Below are 19,335 nucleotides of genomic sequence, written 5' to 3' on the forward strand. Positions count from 1 at the left end.
AAAAATGCTTATCGAGGACCAGCAGACTTCAGAAACTCATTGGTAGAATCTTGCATAGCCTTGGAGTTGAGTACTAATGGTAATAGTAGTTTGTTACGCTACATACTGTACGACTTTTCTTTGCTGTGAGATGATGCACAACCCAATCTCCTGGGAAAAAAAGTAATACTCATTTAATTTGGAAATTTTTGTTTTATGGTTTGGTTCACATTAGATTAATGAAATCTAGGTGAATTGTCAACCTTTTAAAGTGACCCTCTGTTCCCAAGGACAAACTTTGTCCCGGGACATGAGTGGCAGAGTAATGTTACCTGAAGTTCTCCCTTTACACCTTTTGTCTCCTAGATCAGCCATTTCCTGACTCCTCTTCAGTTTTTAAAGAAAGGCACACTGCTTTTGCCACTACCTGGTACACACTGTGCACTGGTAATTTTGGGCACTGCTTTCTGATTGGCCAGTGCTGTTCACATGAGCAGTGCTAGCCACTAGCATGTATTGTCTTAGACTGCCGATGCATCACAAGCATACAGTGTGCCTTGGATAGCCAGAAAATCGGTGCAGCTGTCTTGGAAGACCAAAGAGGGGCCAGGCAACTGGTGAATCCAGGGAGAGGAAGCAGCAAAGAGAGAGTAGCAGGTAATATCGCTCCACCCCCCCCCCCACCCCCCATAAAAAAAAAAAAATGGTCTCCACACAGGAAGGTCATTTTAAGTGTACACAATTAGATTTGGACAAAAGGAATTTTTCACTTGTGTGTTTTTTTTCTTGTACCCTTACCAGACCGTTTTCGTAGGACATGGCCCTTCATTTAAGTTCAAGAACAAAGTGCCTCCATTTGAAAACATTGAATTGTACAATGTCATGTGTGGTGAGTAGTGTTGCTCATCTTGATTGGCTGAGTAATAAAATCCTCCCAATTTTTGGAAAATCCAATCAGGTTAGTCTAAACTAATTCTTGGCAAAAATCATGGGAAAATAGAATTTCCCATAATTCTTGCTGCAGAGGTCAGCGTGCAGCTAAGCAGCAGCCAGGGTGACTTGCTGATGTCACAAAATGTGTCCTCTGTCTTGCATATGTCCAGCAGTTTCACTGGATGCCTACATAATTCATAGTTGAGCACGGAAGAGAGAAGCTGCATCAAGGAAAGACTAGAAGCAATGGGATGAAACTGAAAAGGAGGAGACACAAATTAGATATTAGAAAAAACTTTCTAACAGTGAGGGTGATCAATGAGTGGAACAGGTTACCACGGGAGGTGGTGAGTTTTCCTTCATTGGAAGTGTTCAAACAAAGGCTGGACAAATATCTGTCTGGTATGATTTAGTAAATCCTGCACTGAGCAGGGGGTTGGACCAGATGACCCTGGAGGTCCCATCCAACTCTACCATTCTATCATTCTATGATCACTTTTAAATGCTTATATAACATGTGGTCTGTTAACAGATATTCTACATAGGATATACCAGCAGGGAACATTAATAATTATATTGGAGGGAACAGAGAAAGAATCTACATTACGTTTTATATGCCTATACAAAACAAGGTCTGTACATGGGGAGAGAGTATATTTCTGCTGCTGTCAACGTATATAGCAGCAAAGCAGACAGACAAATTACGCTTTGGCATGGGGAATAGTGCAATTTTCAGTTTGTGGTCTTAGATGCCATTCAAAATTGCCAGTCCAGCCACTACTAATTATTTTTAGGCCTTAAGCTGCTAGCAGTGAGGTTTGGAGAATTCAGTTACACTGCACCGAACAGGAGCAGCTCACAAAGATACAAGCTATACTCTGTGGCCTTCTGTTCTCACATATCGTGCCTCCCAGAGATTGCTGCTTATTTAGTTGGCGGTGCTTTTTATGTTAATGTAAATTTAAAAACAAACAAACAGGAAAACAGCAAATGCACACAATGTGTGTCAGCAGCCTCATATGTTGTTCAAAGTTACCAGTACAGCTACTACAAAATATTTGCAGGCCTTTTGCAGCTAGCAGTGCTTTTCTGCAAACTACAAAGTTAGCTGATAAGTTAAATAAACCTACACTAAAAAGTGAATACAAAAAAATCCTAAATAAAATGAAAAGAAAACCTAAGGAAAGCAAGAGGTAGGGGACAATGGTGGTGGTAGAGGATGGGGCAAGTTGGCACTTCAAGCGGCTCCCACTGGAGCAACAGTTCCACATTCTTCAGGAGGTGAGGCAAACCCGCGGCCATTCCTTCGAAGTGGTTCTGCCCAGCAGTTACATCTGTAGTATGCAGAACAGGTTGTAGAGTGAGGCATGCTGTGTCATCCAAATGCCACCACCTTCTCTTCCTCTTAGGCTTTTTTCACACAAGCGCATATCGGCCATCCGTTTTCACAGCCGGCCGATATAAGCTACGTTGTTAGTCCCACTAGTTCAGTCCCATTTAAATAAACGGGGCTGAGCTGCAGCATCAGGAAGAGTCCCGAAAGACCACTTTCAGTATGAACAGGTTTTATGTTGTCTTCACCATGGTTAGTATTTGCTTCTCCATGATTTGTGTTTGCTTCTGTGTTCATTGTTTTGTCATTGTTACTGCCAAGAGGCTCATATTTAGTTATAAATTATTTTCTGTACCCTCAGATCTCCTTGGTTTGAAACCAGCTCCAAACAATGGGACTCATGGCAGCTTAAATCACCTTTTAAGAGCACCATCTCACAAGCCAGCATTGCCAGAAGAAGTCTCCAAGCCAATCCCAATAGTTCTTTCTCAATCCACTGTAAACGAAGAGCTTGGATGTTCATGTGATGATAAGGTAGACCCCACTAACTGCATGGATTTTGTTGTCATACATGGTGCCCTTCATACTGTATGTTGCTGGAGGTCTCTGCTTTCCTTAAAGGGGTTGTCCCGCGATAGCAAGTGGGGTTATGCACTTCTGTATGGCCATATTAATGTACTTTGTAATATACATCGTGCATTAAATATGAGCCATACAGAAGTTATTCACTTACCTGCTCCGTTGCTGGCGTCCCCGTCGCCATGGTGCCGTCTAATTTCAGCGTCTAATCGCCCGATTAGATGCGCTTGCGCAGATGGGTCTTTTCCCTTCGGCTCGGTCCGGCAGCAGCGGCGTTCTGGCTCCGCCCCCTTGTACGCATCATCGCGTAGCTCCGCCCCATCACCTGTGCCGATTCCAGCCTCCTGATTGGCTGGAAACTATGGAACACCACGTGACATTGATGTGAGAGGTGAATGTCTGGTATAAAGGTGCTCGAGGGCTGACTGATACACTACAGTGGAGCAGCTCACCATGATAATGAACCAAGGGGGCTACCAAATATGTGTCTAAAACAGTTCAGTGAACCCAACTATGCGTGGGGCTTCGAAGCAGATGGATGGTCACTACCTATAATAACAAAGGTGCATCAATAGAAAAGGCTTCAATTCACACAGAATTATTCTAATTGGACCACTGCGGATTGGCAAAGGGTTGCCTTCTCCGATGAGTCACGTTTTCGTTGTCATTGAACGGATGAAAGTTGGCATGTCGGGCAAGAAACCTCAGAGAACAAACAGCCTGCAAACATTGCTGGAAGAACACAAGTTGGTGACCGCATTATGGTCTGTGGAATTTTTTTTTTTTTTTTTTTTATAGCATTCTCTGGGCCTGCTTATCTATGTGGAAGGCACCCTGAACAGATTTGGTTACGAAGCCATCCTTGCAGATTACGGACACCTATTAAAGCTGTTCGTATTGCCTAGGGCAGATGGGATCTTCCAGCAAGACAATGCGACATGTCACACAGCTAGAAATGTTCGATAGGGGCCATGGAAATACTTGGAAGTCTTCATTGTGCACTTCCAACCACTAATTCCCCAGACTTAAACCCAATTGAGCATCTGTGGATCCTCCGCTGTGCACCTTCCAGCAACTGTAAGGATGCACTGCAGTCAGCATGGCTCTGGATACCTGAGGCAACCTACCAGCACCTTACTGAGTCACTCCCAGCCCGTCTAACTGCTTTCCATGCAGCACACAGCGGTTACTCTGGATATTAGCCAGTGGTCATAATAATGTGACTCAAATCTGTATTATGATAATAAGAGCTCATAATGTAAAATAACACTTTTTTTAGATATTTGATAACTGTCTGAAGCACCGCTTATAGATTACAATCCTATCAATGTTGGGATATACGGTGCAGGACATGCAGGTGCAGGGGGATGGATGTATATTTCAGTATTTTTGGTTTTAATCAGTAAAAAATTAAAGTAATCCCTTTTGTAATGCTTTGCAGAAGACCAGACATTGACTTTCAGAGTAGCGGCTTACAAGTGGTGCTTGAGAGATGGTTTCCTTCTTTCTGAAGCAGAACTAATTTGCAGTGATGTGTGCAGGCTGTATTTTTTATTAATTAACTTTTTTCCACCTATGATTTATCTTTCATGTTAAGAATAAGGCTGAAGAGTTGAATAAACGACTGCATGTTAAAGGAACTGACGGTAAGAATGACGAGGTGTCATAATTGTAAAATACCCTCCCCTCCGTTTTGCTCTTTTCTTGGATCCAGCATGATCCTTTTTCTTTGTTTGTACTGTTGATGCCCTTCATCCTTGGCACAAATGGAAGAAACTCTATAGCAAAGTTCAAAATGGGCCCCCTGTTATGGTCCTAAAACATCAGGCGTTTTATGTTAATTTCCACCTATGCATTCTTTCCATGACGCTTAACCAATTATATACCTCCTTGCTTACAAACAATGCTATCCTCCTGGAGAGGGTGGCATGTCAAAGTTCTCAACATCCAGGACAGGACCAACTAAAGTTGAGCGTAACCATAACCTTCTCTTCGTGGGCCTTATAGTATCCGCATGGTCTGCCTCTATGGTATATCGTGTTTTCAGGACTAAGTGTTCAGCATACATAGAATTTTTTATTTTGTTACTACTTGATATTTGGCCAGGCAAATACTGAGAATTCGCCAACATTCTCTGCCAATTTATTATTTCATTCTGTGACTGGAAAGATCAGGACCATCTGCTGAGAGAAAATTCTAGATATTCTGGGGTAAATAATTTCTTTTTCCTTAATGGATATTCATTAAATTTTTGTCCATCTTGGGTTCCTGCATGAAGATTTTTGAGAGGTTAGGGATTTTAAAAATGAAAACACATCGGCTTCACTGGTTCTCACTACAAACTCTTGGGTTGTCTCAGACTTTCCATTTGATCCGTTTGATTATTCAATAAAAAGTTATGCAAAGATTGACCATTACCTCTTTTTTAGGGGTTTATCATACGTGATATTGACCACCATTCGTTCTAAAAGGCCATCCAAAAATATTCTAATTTGAATGACCTATACGATTTCCATTCTATGTTTTTTTATACGACCTTTTGGAAGGAATACAGTTCAACATCACAAATGCGGATGCCTAGAAAAGTAGTACTACCCAAACCTTGGAGCCCTTGCTCATCACAGCTGAGAGATCCACTCTCCTGTACTTTATGATCTGAAAGAACATTCGATGTCAGCTCAAGCTATGCATTCCATAACGTTTCCTTAGGACATGTTTCCTCTCTCCCTTGTGCCCCAATCTGATTCTCCTTGCAAGTTGAAGAGGCTTTAGGCAGTATAGACTATTTTAAAGAAAGCTGCCATTGTTGACCAAGACGCAACACTAAATCCTATCCTTCCATTTCCGGCTTTAGCCAATTTTACCTTGTTGGAAGATATGGAATATATTATAGGTATACCTTCATTCTTTGTATTGACAAAATACTTAAATGAATAACAGTAATGATCAGTTTTAACTAAAACTTCTTGCATTTAACACAACTTATCAACAAGATACTGTAGTATTAAATCATTAACACCATTTAACCTCGGTTTAGTAGTTTTTGGATATTGTGGAGTCAAAATGAACATGACTCGATGCCTTATGCACAGCAAGCAAAGGTGCAATTTAAAAAAACAGAAATTGTAGAGCAAATGGGATGAACATTTGGATACACATGCATATACTGTAAATTTCTGTAGTATGTAGAGATGGAGCTATTTATCCTAGTTCTACTTGAATGGCCTTTTTTAGAGCTTTTTTTCTTGTAATACTGCCAGACTTCAAGGATCGAATACAATAACTTACAGGTAAGCATCACCCATAGGTAGCGACTTACTTACAGTATATACGAGTATATTTTAAAGGGGTTCTGTCACTAAAAAAGAAAAATGCTCTACTTATCTATTCCTCCCCCATCAGTCTACTTACCAGATCTTCACCTCCCTTATCTTCTCCTGTCTCCTGCAGTCTGGGTGCTCACTTTACCTCCAGCTGCCTGATTCCTCTCCTTCCTGTGAGGTTACGTACATTAGGTTGGCAGTCTGCCAATGTACGTTATGTCACAGGCCAGCAGGAGGACTGCCTATCTTCTTCAGAGATTGCTCATGCGAACTGTCTCTGAAATAGATTACAATTCCTTCCTAGGCAGTGAAGCTACGGCACAGGGATGTGACCTTCACTGACCCAGCAGGAAGGAGTTTGTGATGAGCAGCTTTCATAACAAGCTGGGCCCAGCCTGCGGTGAGCTGATCTGGGGCACTGGAGAAGCTCAACCAGGAGAAGAATGGGTAAGTTTAGATAATTTTTTTTTTTTATGACAAAACCCCTTAAAGAAGTCCCTTTCATAAAACTTTATGGTTTGCAGTCACCATTATTCAATTCCTCATTGGGTAAAATTTTGATGAATTCCAAGAAAAACAATCTATATTAAAACCTGGCATTTGTCACAATTTCATTTACCATACTAAATTAGAATTCAATTAAAACAACTAAAAACAAGTAACAATGATGAGTAATGACTTATTACAACTAATACCTATTGTTGTACCAGAAATGTCCGCCCCCCCCCAAAATATCAGCTGACCTCATCCATATGTATTGGGTTTCATTTCTGCTACAATGATTAACACATCGAAATCTTCTCAGTGACTCGCCCATTCCATGGAATCAACCATCCAGTTGACTCTCGAAATCGTACCCTCAAATTATTCCCGGCTAGGAGTCCAGGTCTGGATGACTTGTTCTCCGCTCTGTTGTAGGATCCCTCATTGTACACAACCTTCTTTTTATTTCATATCTGTTCAATTAATTTTTTGTATCTGTTTGTATTGACAGATGTGGCAGTAGATGAACTTAGCAATGAGATTAAGGAGGTGCCACCAAGAAATACAGGTTTGTTCATTCATTATTGATGTTGACTTTCCCGTCCCTTTAGTCCTTTTAGTCCTTGTTCCGTCCATCTGTGTGTTTTGTGTAACTTGAATTATCATTTTTCGAAATTGCGTAAAAACGCCTGTTCTGTTGTGTCTTACCTGTGGTAGGAGTGACAGACCGCTGCTGTATATGACTTGTCACATTCTCATTTTTTTTTTCTTCAATCTTGGACTAAAGGGGCTGCACTTGAGAGGTTAATTAGCAGCTCAGAAGAAGCAGCCTTAAGTACTTCTTCATTGGAGAACAAACCAGAGATGCCCTCAGAAGTGTCATTGGCAAGCAGAGCTGGTGAGCCTTTGAAACTAAACCTTTAATGGCTGTCCAGCTCTTAAATGTCACATGAAACTAACACGCCTTGTGTTTGGGTTGCACATTAAAACTACTGTACTTGTTTTCAACCCTAACCTTAACTGCAGTGGACATCTATGAGAAGTTTTGGTTCAAGGAACTGTAATGTTAAAGTTACTAGGGTAAAGGCATACACTATGGAGAGTCCCCTAAGAAAATTAAGATGAACCTCCTCCAGTTCTTCACACCCTTCAGCACACTAGGACCTCCCCTTCCCAATTCCTATTGGCCCTGCCATCACTAGCTCTGCCACAAGGGTGCCAGTTGGATTGGAAAATTGCTTATTCCCAGCATCAGAGCAGACAATACTGTGGTAGGGTTCAATGTTGACATTTTTACCAAAGTGGCATCTTCAGAATCTGATGGTGTAGGTTGTCAGCAGTTGGGCCCCACAGCCGTTGAATTACCTAAATTTATTGTAGACCTGCCACTCTACTAAGGCCCCATTTTGAACGTAATGTTGGATCCCTAATTTTGTAGTTCAAACTATAGTTTGAGCATGGCTGACTCGTTTTAGTGCATTCAAGCATTGTATCACATGTTATATCTGCTCATGGATGAGGTCAATAAAAGTGCATGTGATTTGTGATACAATGCATACAATAATCAGTACTCTTGATTCCTTTAGTATTGGACTGTTACTTTGCTATGTGTGACTGCAAACCATAATCTCCTTAAATTTATAACCTTCTGGTGACTAGTACTTGCTGTGTCTCTATGTAATAGGGGAATACAATGTCTAGCATTGGATAAACGGAACTTTTCTTTTTGTATTTTTACTCTCTTCCTCACAAGGACCATTGTGTTGAGTCTGCTAACTAATGCTAACATTTGAGTTAACCAATTAACTCATTTTTAGATTTGTTCATCATTTTGGCTTCCTTTTCTTGAGTGACTTAAGAGAAATTGGAAGGAGGACAAATGCTTTCTGCAACTTGAGCACAAGTTGTTTTCACTTTACAATAAACAACAGAATTCGAATATCACGAAGCCCAAATATGTTTCATGTACTGATCATACTCCATTGTGCAATACCAGTCTCTGAACTTCGATGACTCCTCCATTCTTTGTTAAAGGGGCACTAACCTTTCAGACAACTTATGCTCCTCTAATGGCCTGTATGTGTCTCATCAATCTTGTATTATACTTTTCATTAAAAATGTTGTTGTCTTCCTTCCTGCTCTTCTGCAATTCACTGCCTATTGTTAGGTATTGAGGTATTGTTAGGTATATGCTTTAACTGTTGGGGAGTGCTTATCTTCACAGACTCCGCTCACAAGCCGACAGATCTGTTTCTCACCATATCTGCAATCTCCACAATCCGTGCCTCTATCCTGCTATTACTGTGTGTGCATATTTACTTTGGGTTTACTAACAATTTGGCCAAAATGTCTCTGAATGCTAAACTCTTACAATCGTCCGGGGACAGCAGAGGGCATTCAGATATTGCCTCCCTGCTGATTGGATCAAAAAAATGAGATGAGCGAGCATACTTGCTAAGGACAATTACTCGATCGAGCATTGTCCTTAGCAAGGTTCGGCTGCCAGCGTGGGTGAGAGGTGAGTTGCGGCAGTGAGCAGGGGGGAGCGGGGGGGGGGGGGGGGGGTAGAGGGGGAGAGAGATCTCCCCTCCGTTCCTCCCTGCTCTCCCCCGCCGCTCCCCTCCTCCCGCCGGCAGCCGAATCTCTTCTTCCGAGCGGGCAGGTACTCTCTAAGGGCAATGCTCGATCAAGTAATTGCCCTTAGCGAGTATGCTCACTCATCTCTAATGGGGTAAATAAAGGGGGAAATGAGTGATAAGAGAACCTGTTATATTTTAGAACCCTTAGCTATACTTTAAAATAGAAATATACTTATGTGGACCAAAAAGTAAGGGGGTTTGGCACTGAATTGTACAACTGAGCCCACTCTGGACAACATTTGAATGTGTGCTTGAGTGTCAGCAGGTGCCTAGTACCTTTTTGTGTATTAAAGTGAACTATGGTTTTTGTGAGTGAGGATAGTTTGATGGCTACTACTGGACATATGTGCTTGGTGTAGAGTCCTGTTTTATTGTGTTATTAAACCTTTCCTTCTTGCTATAACCTCTCATTCTTTAGCGCCAGTTTGAGATTCCATTTTGGATATTGAATAACCTGCACATGCTGCTGATGTCCCAGTCCGTGCCCTTATCCTTGGAAAAAAAACAGAGTTGGAAATAGAGTTGGAGTCTTGAAGCAACTCCACATTTGCCTGCATGCTATATCTAATATTGAAACAGAGCAGACGACTCTTTTATGCTTACAGTAGACTATATTCCGGTATTGTGCAGATGGGTCTCCGTGTGTGTGTGTGTGTGTATATGTGTATATATATATGTGTGTATATATATGTATCTTTATTCTCTTTGCTGCAGTTTGCTTATTTTTGTTTGCTTCACTTTCCTAATCTGTCTTTTGCATCTATTATGTATTTTCAGACAAAAACCTCTTGTACGGGCGACCAGCAGTGTTGTTTAAAAACAAGTACAGTGTGCTCTACCACAGTGACTTTGTAAGTGGCTACAGTGAATCATTTCAGATGCCGCTCTGGACATCGTATACAGTGTCAAAGCAGGTCAGTATCTTGTCATTATATCACACTGTTAGGCTGGGTTCACACGGGGCGGATTTGCCGCGGAAATTCCGTCCGGAATTCGCCGCGGCAAATCCACCTGCAGCCGCTAATCCCGGCATTAGCCAGCCATGTGGACGAGATTTCTTAGAAATCTCATCCACAAGGGATGGCAAATCCGCTGCGGCAAAGCCGGCGCGGATTAGCCGGCCGCAGCATGCTGATTCTTTTTCTTCCTCCGCCTCGGCCGCGCTCTCCTCTATGGGAGTGCTGGCCGCAGCGGAAGAGCGAGTGGCCGGGCCACTTCAAAACCTATGGCTAAGTGCCGCGGGTTTTGAAGCAGCGCTTCTCCCGGCGAAAATCTCGCGATTTTTCGCTGCGGCCAAACCGAGATTTCCACCGGGAATCCGGCTTCTGAGAACCCAGGCTTAAACTTTAACCTACTGGTTCAAACTTCCACATTTAAATAGATTTGTCCAAGATTAGAAAAAGACTACTGCTTCTTCAGAAATGGCACCACATCTGTCTGTGGGCTGTATCTGGTATTACAGCTCGTCCCCATTCCAGTGAATGGCGCCATGTCTCCTAAGTCTTTCTAAAACTCAAACTTCCTGACCAACTTAAAGGCAATCTGACAGGTTGAACATACTGTTCAAACCAGACATCATATTATAGAGCAGGAAGAGCTGAGCAGACTGATATATAGTTGTATGGGGAAACATTCAGTAACATTCGGGGAGGGGGGAAGGCAAACCTACTAAATAGTTTCTTTTCAAGTGTATTCATGAACGAAAAAGAAATGTCACACGAGACGCAGGGGAATAAAATAAACCCCTCGCAAAATATTACTTACCTAACAGGAAGTGCAGAGTCTGCTAAAGAGAATTAAAAATTGATAAATCACCAGGCCCAGATGGAATACACCCAAGGGTTCTAAGGGAACTAAGTGATGTGATAGCTAGGCCGCTGCTTCTAATATTTATGGGTACTATCAAGACCGGGGTTGTACCACTGGATTTGCGCATTGCCAATGTGGTTCCAATTTACAAAAAGGTGTCCAAAAGAGAGCCTGGAAACTACAGACTGGTAAGTCTCACTCCAATAACTAGAAAAATATTCATGGGGTTTCTGAGAGATGCCATTCTAGAATACCTCAAGGAGAACAATGGAATAACTCCTCACCAGCATGGGTTCATGAGGGGTCGATCATGTCAGACCAATCTGATCAGCTTCTACAATGAAGTAAGCTCTAGGCTGGACCTAGGAGAGTCTATTGATCTCTTATATCTGTACTTCTCTAAAGCATTTGACACTGTGCCGCATAATAGGTTGATATACAAAATGAGACAGCTCGGACCGGGCGAACACGTGTACCTCTGGGTTAAAAACTGGCTCAGAGATAGAAAGCAGAGGGTGGTAATAAATGGTTCATACTCTGATTGGGCCACCGTCATTAGCGGGGTGCCACAGGGTTCAGTATTAGGCCCCATCCTGTTCAATATATTTATCAACGACCTGATAAAGGGTCTGCACAGTAAAATATTAATATTCACAGATGACACAAAATTATACAAGTTAATTAACACTTTGCAATTCAATTTTGGATTCAGGGTTTCCTAGGGGGCTTTCTCTTTCTGCCATTATACAATGGTGCCATCTGCTGGCTAGAGCCAGTACTGCAGTATGGGACATGCTGGAGAGGCCCCCAACAACAGAGCGGACAGTAATCTACAGTAAGAATACCCTGCCGAACGTCTTCCGATATCGAAGCTGTACAGCCCTTAATCAGAATGTCTTTAGATGTCAGACAGTGGCTTGGAAAGGGTTAATGCAACGGAGGACAATGTACCCCTACAAATGGACCTAGATAAGCTGGGGGCTTGGGCAGAAAAATGGCAAACGAAGTTCGATGTTGATAAATGTAAGGTTATGCACATGGGCAGCAGAAACGGATGTCACCAATATACACTGAATGGGGTACTGCTAGGAAAAGGTGAGATGAAAAAAGACCTGGGAGTACTAATGGATTGTAGACTAAACTGGAGTAACCAATGCCAGTCAGCTGCTGCAAAAGCAAATAAAGTGTTGGGGTGCATTAAAAGAGGTATAGGGGCGAGGGACGAGAACATTATTCTTCCACTATATAAGGCACTTGTCAGGCCCCATATGGAATACTGCGTACAGTTCCGGACACCGGTGCTCAGGAGAGATGTTACAGTGCTTAAGGGGGTTCAAAGAAGGGCAACTAAACTAATACATGGAATGACGGGACTGGAATACCCAGAGAGGCTATCAAAATTTGGATTACTTACCCTGGAAAAAAGACTAAGGGGCGATGAAATAACTATGTATAAATACATTAGGGGATAATACAAGGTTATCTCCCATGATCTATTTATACCCAGGACTGCGACAGTAAGAAGAGGGCATCCACTATGTCTAGAAGAAAGCAGGTTTCATCACCAACACAGAAGGGGGTTCTTCACTGTAACAGCAGTGAGACTGTGGAACTCTCTGCCTGAGGACATAGTGATGGCAAAATCCATAGAGGAGTTTAAGAGGGACTAGACATCTTTCTAGAGCGGAAGGATATTACAGGATATAGACATGAGGTGACCAACAGGTTGTTGTTCCGGGTCTTACAGACAGGTAGGAACTATCAGAGGTTGATCTAGGGATTATTCTGACTGCCATTATGGAGTCGGGAAGGAATTTTTCCCCCCGAAAGGGCTAATTGGCTTTTGCCTCTTTTGGGATTTTTGCCTTACTCTGGATCAACAGGGAGGTTGAAACAGGCTGAACTAGATGGACGTTGTCTTCATTCAGCCTAAATTACTATGTTACTAACTTGTATTTTATTGATTTAAACCCGTGGTCATTCTGAGCTGAACAGTCCAATGGGCGGTCTTATCAGTGATTGACAGCCAGCCCTGTATGTGCACTCATACACAGTTGTCAATCACTGATGTCTCCGCCCATTGGACTGTTCAGCTCAAAATGAGCAAAGGTTTAAATGAATATAATCCAAGTTTATACTGAATCTTTCCCCATAAAACTATATATCAATCTGCTCCGCTCCTCCTGCTCTATACCATGATGCCTGCGGTTTGGACAGCAAGTGTGAGCTGACAGACTGAGTGCCTATTTAGATGATGGTTGTCCCATGTAAAGCCACACTTGGGCTCCTGTCAAATGGATAAAAAGAAACAATAAGAAGCTCCTTGCCGCTTTTCTCAATTCTCCTTTATTATAGAAAGCTACGGCAGATTTCCCCCTCCTCTCTTACAGGAGTTTCAATGGATTTTGAAAAAATTACCCCAGGGTAGTTAGTGGTATAAAATAATTAACTGCCCTTCCACTCCAATGCCAAATCCTCCTGGAAGCGATGACATCACGTTCATCATTCACATGACCATTGTAGCCAGTCACTGGCCTCCTGGGATGCACACATGATCATTGAGGCCAGAGATTGGCTGCAGTGATCATGTGATTGATGAACATGACTTCATTGCTTTCTGAAGAGGTGAGCAGAGTGGCAGTGCTGGGGCAGTCTGACATTTTAATGATGAGTAATGATTATTTTATTATACCATCCCTCCACCCTGGGCATTTTTTTTCAAAATCTCCAAAGCCCCCTTTATTGCTTATTTTCTCAGTCCATGGGCATAACTGTAGTGGGTTTAAAAGTTCCTGTTGCCTGTTCAATTGCCCCAGCAGTACATACCAGGTTTCACAGAAAAAAAGACCCTGTCTTATATTTGCCACAAAAGAGGCACTAGGTCTTATTTTTTCGGGGAGGTCTTATACTTAGCAGGCTTGGTGCACTTCTAAGCTGCTGCATTGATTGGCCAATTCATAAATCCTGCCTCCACAATGCGATGGCTGTGATTGGTACTCGAGCACTGCTCAACCAATCAATGCAGTGCTGGATAAACCAATCACAGCCATCGCATTTGTTCATCCAGTGCTGCATTGATTGGCTGATCAGCGCTTGAGAACCAATCAGAGCCATCGCTTCCTGGAGGCAGAATTTATGAATTCCGTAACCAGAAAGCAATCTTCAGTGGGTGGTTGAAGACTGCAGGAAGCATGCTGGAGCTCGGGAGAGCAGCGGGAGGTATGGGGACTGAGCCTGCTGGGTAATATATTGTTTTTGGTTTTTTTTTTCATTGTAGGGCAGCTAGGGCTTATTTTTAGGGTAGGGCTTATATTTCATGCCTCCCCGAAAATCCAGAAAAATTGGAGTACGGCTTATTTTTGGGGTACGTCTTATGTGTCATTTATACCCCGCTTCACCAAAAATAACGATTGGGGGTGCCATTAAATTTTACAACATGAAGATACCCCTCTCCATTAACCTATGTGTGGCAGGTACCTAATACTCTTATATTACTCTCCACTTATTTCCTGCTACATTTGGGGTGAATCTGTGTAGATACGGAATAGCGAATCTGAAAACGGCAGAACAGTATTGTAAGTCATGGAGGAAGGACCGAGCAGCATTTTAATGATCCAGGAGACCACAATAGTAAATGCAGCTGAGAGATACTGTAGTCACTGACAACAGCATGAAGCAGTTATTGCACTTGAAGACTCCACATAAGACCATGTCTGTATTATAAATGGCACATGGTAGATGGGGAGGGCGTTGGGTGCTGTTACAGATTTAGGACCCAGGAGCTTTATATTATGCTCCTGTATGCACAGAACTTGCTAGTAGAACGGCTTCTTATCACATTGTACATTTTTCTCCCAACACAGGCTGAAATATCTGGCATCCCAGATTATTTATCAAACTGCGTAAGACTTGACCCACGCATTTCTCCAGGCAGCAGTCCAAGCTGTTCAGCTTACAAGGCAGATAAACAGATGTCCTATGGATTCCTCTTCCCACCTCGTGAGTTCTATCTCAGCATCTTGTGATGTGTGTGTGTTTGGTATTAACCTTGTAAATGGGGGATTGTTTTGTTGCTGTCAGTTTTAGCTCAGGACCTCGCTTTCATAATGTTCTGTGTAAAAGGCTGCAGACCAATTTTAAGAAATCTTCATACTGGAATGAACCAGAACTGAGAATTATTCAATTTAATACAGATATATATATTTTTCCACCAAACAGCACCACTTTTGCCCATGGCCAATGTCTGGTATTGCAGCTCAACTAAATTGCCAATGAATGAAACTAAACTGCAATACCAAACGCAGCCTGTGAACAAAGAGTGGTGCCATTTCTGGAGAAAAAAAAAATCTGAACCTTTTTTCTACTTCCAGGCACCCTCTATAAATATGTCCCTATAAATATGTCACTATCTGAAGGTATTTTTTGAAGGGGTATTCCGCCTTATTGCTAAAATTAAAGGAGAAGCTCCAATCTGCAGCAGTTCACCATTATAACTACACATGCCACTATATTTTTCTTTCCCAAGTGCTCTGCTTGCCATAGTAGTGCCTGGATATGTATGACCATTGCCTAAGTACAGGTAATGAATTCATTGGGTGATTATGCTGGCTGTCCATGCTCCAGTTCAGTTAGGGCTGCTGTCAACGGGCGATAGTGCATTGCCTTACTCGCGGCAATAATCTGGCTGCGAGTAACGCAGTGAACGCTTTCCTGCCAGCGTCCGCTCGCAGGACTCAAATCGCGGCATGCTGCGATTTGCCGCGATTCTCTACGGTGAAGCTATCTGTCAGATAGGCTCACCGCAGAGAACTGACAGTTCTCCCCCCCCCAGTGCCGGAATATCGCTAGCGCTCGTGGACAGGGGGCCTTAGACAATGCTTTACTGAATGTACAGTAAAGAATAATATAGCAATAACATAAAACAGTATTATTTGGATACAATGCAGACCGTTTACTAACATTCAATTTATGCTATAACTTAGTCCGTACCCTATGATTAGTGTATGCTTTAATATTGTGCACGCAATATAGAATTATGACAGTCAGGAAATGGTTTACCCTGGCCTGTTGAAAATGTGAGCCTCCTCTAAAGCAATTTAATCTTGCAGGAACTTCAGTTAAACAAATAACTAAATCCGCTAACTAAAATCTGCAGTCGCTGCCCCTGAATAAATTATTAGCATAGTGCCTTTTGGGAGGCTGTACATTGATGAAGTCAAAATAATCAGATTTACTGGTGATGAGCCTGTGTGATGGTAATTACAATTAGACATCACCAGAACTTCAATATGTTGATACTGGCTTCTCTTGCTGGTGGTCTCCCTCCCAGTGACTGCTCAGCTCTTGAGGTCGGTAACTGCAGCTGATGTTTCTATGGATGATCAGCAGACCTCCCTCTAGCACTTGCATTGCAACAGCTGGGTCACAACACTCCAAGAATCCAAGCTGCACTCACTCTCTTTCATACTGGAAACCCAGCTCTCCAGTAGCACTGAGGCAGCTCACTCCCCACAAGGCTCTCTGCAAAAACTGAAAAAGAAGGGTCAGACTCAGGAAAGCACTCCAAACTAAACATAAAAACAGTAATGTAGGAGAAAATGTTTGGGAGAAAAAAATTGACTTACCTGGTGTGAACAGCCAAACCCTTTGGTAGAAGGATCAGCTGTTGCACCTGTAGTCCTGGCAAGCACTTGGGTACCTCTTATGCCAGGTGGGGCATCCAGGATGAAGTAACTGGAGAGCTGCAGTAGGAGTTCCAAAACTCTCGGCAGGGTTTGGTAAGTTGAATGAAATAAAAGAGAAAAATCCTTCTGTGCTCAAAAGAGGAATAAATTGCTGCTGGAAATCCACTTGCTTCGAGAAGAGGAAGCGTATAGTTTGACAGACCCCCCTCCCAGGAAAAGTCCAAATAGTTAGAATAAAAAGCTAAAAGGCTATTTTATTCGTGACAAGTCAACATACAGTAAAGAAGGCAATGCATTTAGGTCTGTTTCTAACACCTTTCTCAAGTCTAGACTTGAAAAAGGTGTTATGAGCACACAAACGAAACGCGTTGTCTTCTCCTCTCCAAGAAAGTGGTTTTCCAGCAGCAATTTATTCCTCTTATGAATGCAGAAGGATTTTTCTTTTATTTCATTCTACAAAAACTAAGTCACCACCCATCCCGGGAGCAGAACCTGCCTTGTATACCTAGTCCATCAGCCAATCAACTGGCAGCTCACTCCATCTTTATCTATAGCAGCAAAGTTGGAGTAACAAAAAAAGATCATGTGACCCCTCTGAATGTTCTATGTATACTATTTTGAATTTTATACATGTACAGGTATTTAATCCTCTATATAGGGGACTATGTAGAGTCTAAATAGTCACCCACTTCACTACAAAAGTAATGGTGGTCACTCACTGATAACTTGCCATCGCACACCAAACAAAATCTTATTCCTAAGAAGGTAGCTGGTGGTCCCTATCTGGACAATCCCTTCTCTAGCTGTGGCCCTGGTGATGATCAACTCATATTGCCAAGGTTATTATGTGAAATACATGGTGCCAAGAGTATTACTTGGAATACCAAGTAGTGAAGCACAGAACTTTGTGGTGTCCGTATGCCCTAAAAGGAAAACCCCTTTTTAAGATGGAGGGTGTAGTTTTCCCAAAACTCTTGTCTTAACTAAGTAGTCCCAGAACCCTCTATAGCACCAGCATCTCTTTATGCTACTAGGACATGAGCATAATGTGGGGCACATTTCTGCACCTGTATTGCGGCTACATTTCCTGAGCCAACCGCAGATTTGTAACCCAATGTTCAGTGTCCTAGATCACTATGATGCTGTCAGTTTGGGTTATTAACTCCCCTGGTTGGCCCTGAACTTGTGGCTATAATGCAGGCGCAAAATTCTGCCTGTCTTATGTTCGTTTGAAATTGGTTTTAAGAGCTAAGTTTTTGTCCTTTTTCGTATGAAAACTTGGCACAGTGGGTCACACGTATCAATGCTACTTCACAAAGGGAGAGCAAGTCATCTAATTTATATCCAGAACATTCTTCATAATACTGCACGTTTGGGGCATATAAGCTACTTCTCTTCTGTACATCATGGCTAGACGTACACCAACACTGCTCCAAAAGACAACGTTTGTCCATAATAAATCTAGTACAACCGCTGTGGGTTAAGCCACGCCATTATGATACATCCATTCCTAATCAGGCATTTGAAAATGGCTTATCTAAACGTGAAAACCATTTGAAAAATAGTGGAACGCCCTTTTCTTTTTTTTTATACATATGGTTTTTGTCACCTGCGCTAGTTTTTAATTGTATTTTATACCTATTTGATGAATTTGCCTTGTGTTGATTGGAGGAGGTCTACCATAATTATATTCTCCCACCAGAAGTGACTTAACATTATTAGAAAATGGCCCGCTCTGCAGGGGACTATCGTTTTATGCCATGTATATTTTATATTAATGGCCAATATCATGTATTTCATACTGTATGTTGCCTGGTTTGGGTTGTTCAAGTTTTATTTAACTACATTTTTTAATTTTTTTCAGAATTAAGTTCTTCTGCCGATGCCAAATATGACGCTTTTCTCATTACCAATGTCATTCCCATATACCCGGCATTCAAAAGTAAGTGGCGTTATAAGAATGCTAAGAAGACAGTTAGTTAGTTTTTAAGTTTGGGCCAATGAATTTTTGAAACTGCATTTCAGCGTACAAATTTTTGAGAATTTTTTAATTTGCCCCACACATGAAGGATTGCACATGTTGAATTTCAAAAGGCTTCATCCTCTGTTCCTGCATTAGATAAACTGCTACCAGAAGTATCCGATAACAGTTTATCACTTCCCATTTAGAAGCAACCCTGCTTGCTAGGTGAGCAGGAGAAATGGCTGTCAACTAAACAAGTGTTTGGCCAACAGCAATCTGAAGTGTAAGGTGCAGACAATAATTCACATGGGAACTTTGGAGAGAACACCGTAGGGAGGGTCCACCTATGGAGACTAAAACCATTTTCAAAGAGCCAAGTAGGGAGGTCATGTACTTCAACAAGGGGTGCCGAAAAAAAGGAGAAAGTGGACGTGCAAAGTTTTGTGGTGGGATTGGGTTTGAAGTGAGGTTTGAAATTCAATACTCAAAATGTGTAATTTAATCTGCATTAAAATGTTGCAGCTAAGAGTTTTTTTATTTTATTTTTGCATTACTTTTAATTGGCCTCATCATTTCTTTACTTTTAGAAGTAACGGTTACTGAATTCTCT

General features: G+C 42.0%; 1 protein-coding gene across 7 annotated transcripts in view; it reads left to right on the plus strand.

The window, feature by feature from the left end:
* The window catches only part of ENPP2 (ectonucleotide pyrophosphatase/phosphodiesterase 2), an 80,544-nt gene that overhangs the window by 47,053 nt on the left and 14,156 nt on the right, over nucleotides 1-19,335 (plus strand). For 4 of the 7 annotated variants that reach the window (XM_066578508.1, XM_066578509.1, XM_066578510.1 and 1 more), the window contains exons 17-24: nucleotides 781-868; nucleotides 2,607-2,779; nucleotides 4,422-4,470; nucleotides 7,142-7,198; nucleotides 7,418-7,528; nucleotides 10,047-10,183; nucleotides 14,942-15,077; nucleotides 18,627-18,704. In XM_066578508.1, the coding sequence (XP_066434605.1) occupies nucleotides 781-868; nucleotides 2,607-2,779; nucleotides 4,422-4,470; nucleotides 7,142-7,198; nucleotides 7,418-7,528; nucleotides 10,047-10,183; nucleotides 14,942-15,077; nucleotides 18,627-18,704 (829 nt within the window). The remainder of the gene's footprint in view (nucleotides 1-780; nucleotides 869-2,606; nucleotides 2,780-4,421; nucleotides 4,471-7,141; nucleotides 7,199-7,417; nucleotides 7,529-10,046; nucleotides 10,184-14,941; nucleotides 15,078-18,626; nucleotides 18,705-19,335) is intronic. The other 3 variants (XM_066578512.1, XM_066578513.1, XM_066578514.1) reach the window with 1 other exon arrangement.

Source organism: Eleutherodactylus coqui, chromosome 9 (genome assembly GCF_035609145.1).
Source record: "Eleutherodactylus coqui strain aEleCoq1 chromosome 9, aEleCoq1.hap1, whole genome shotgun sequence".
Classification (NCBI taxonomy): domain Eukaryota; kingdom Metazoa; phylum Chordata; class Amphibia; order Anura; family Eleutherodactylidae; genus Eleutherodactylus; species Eleutherodactylus coqui.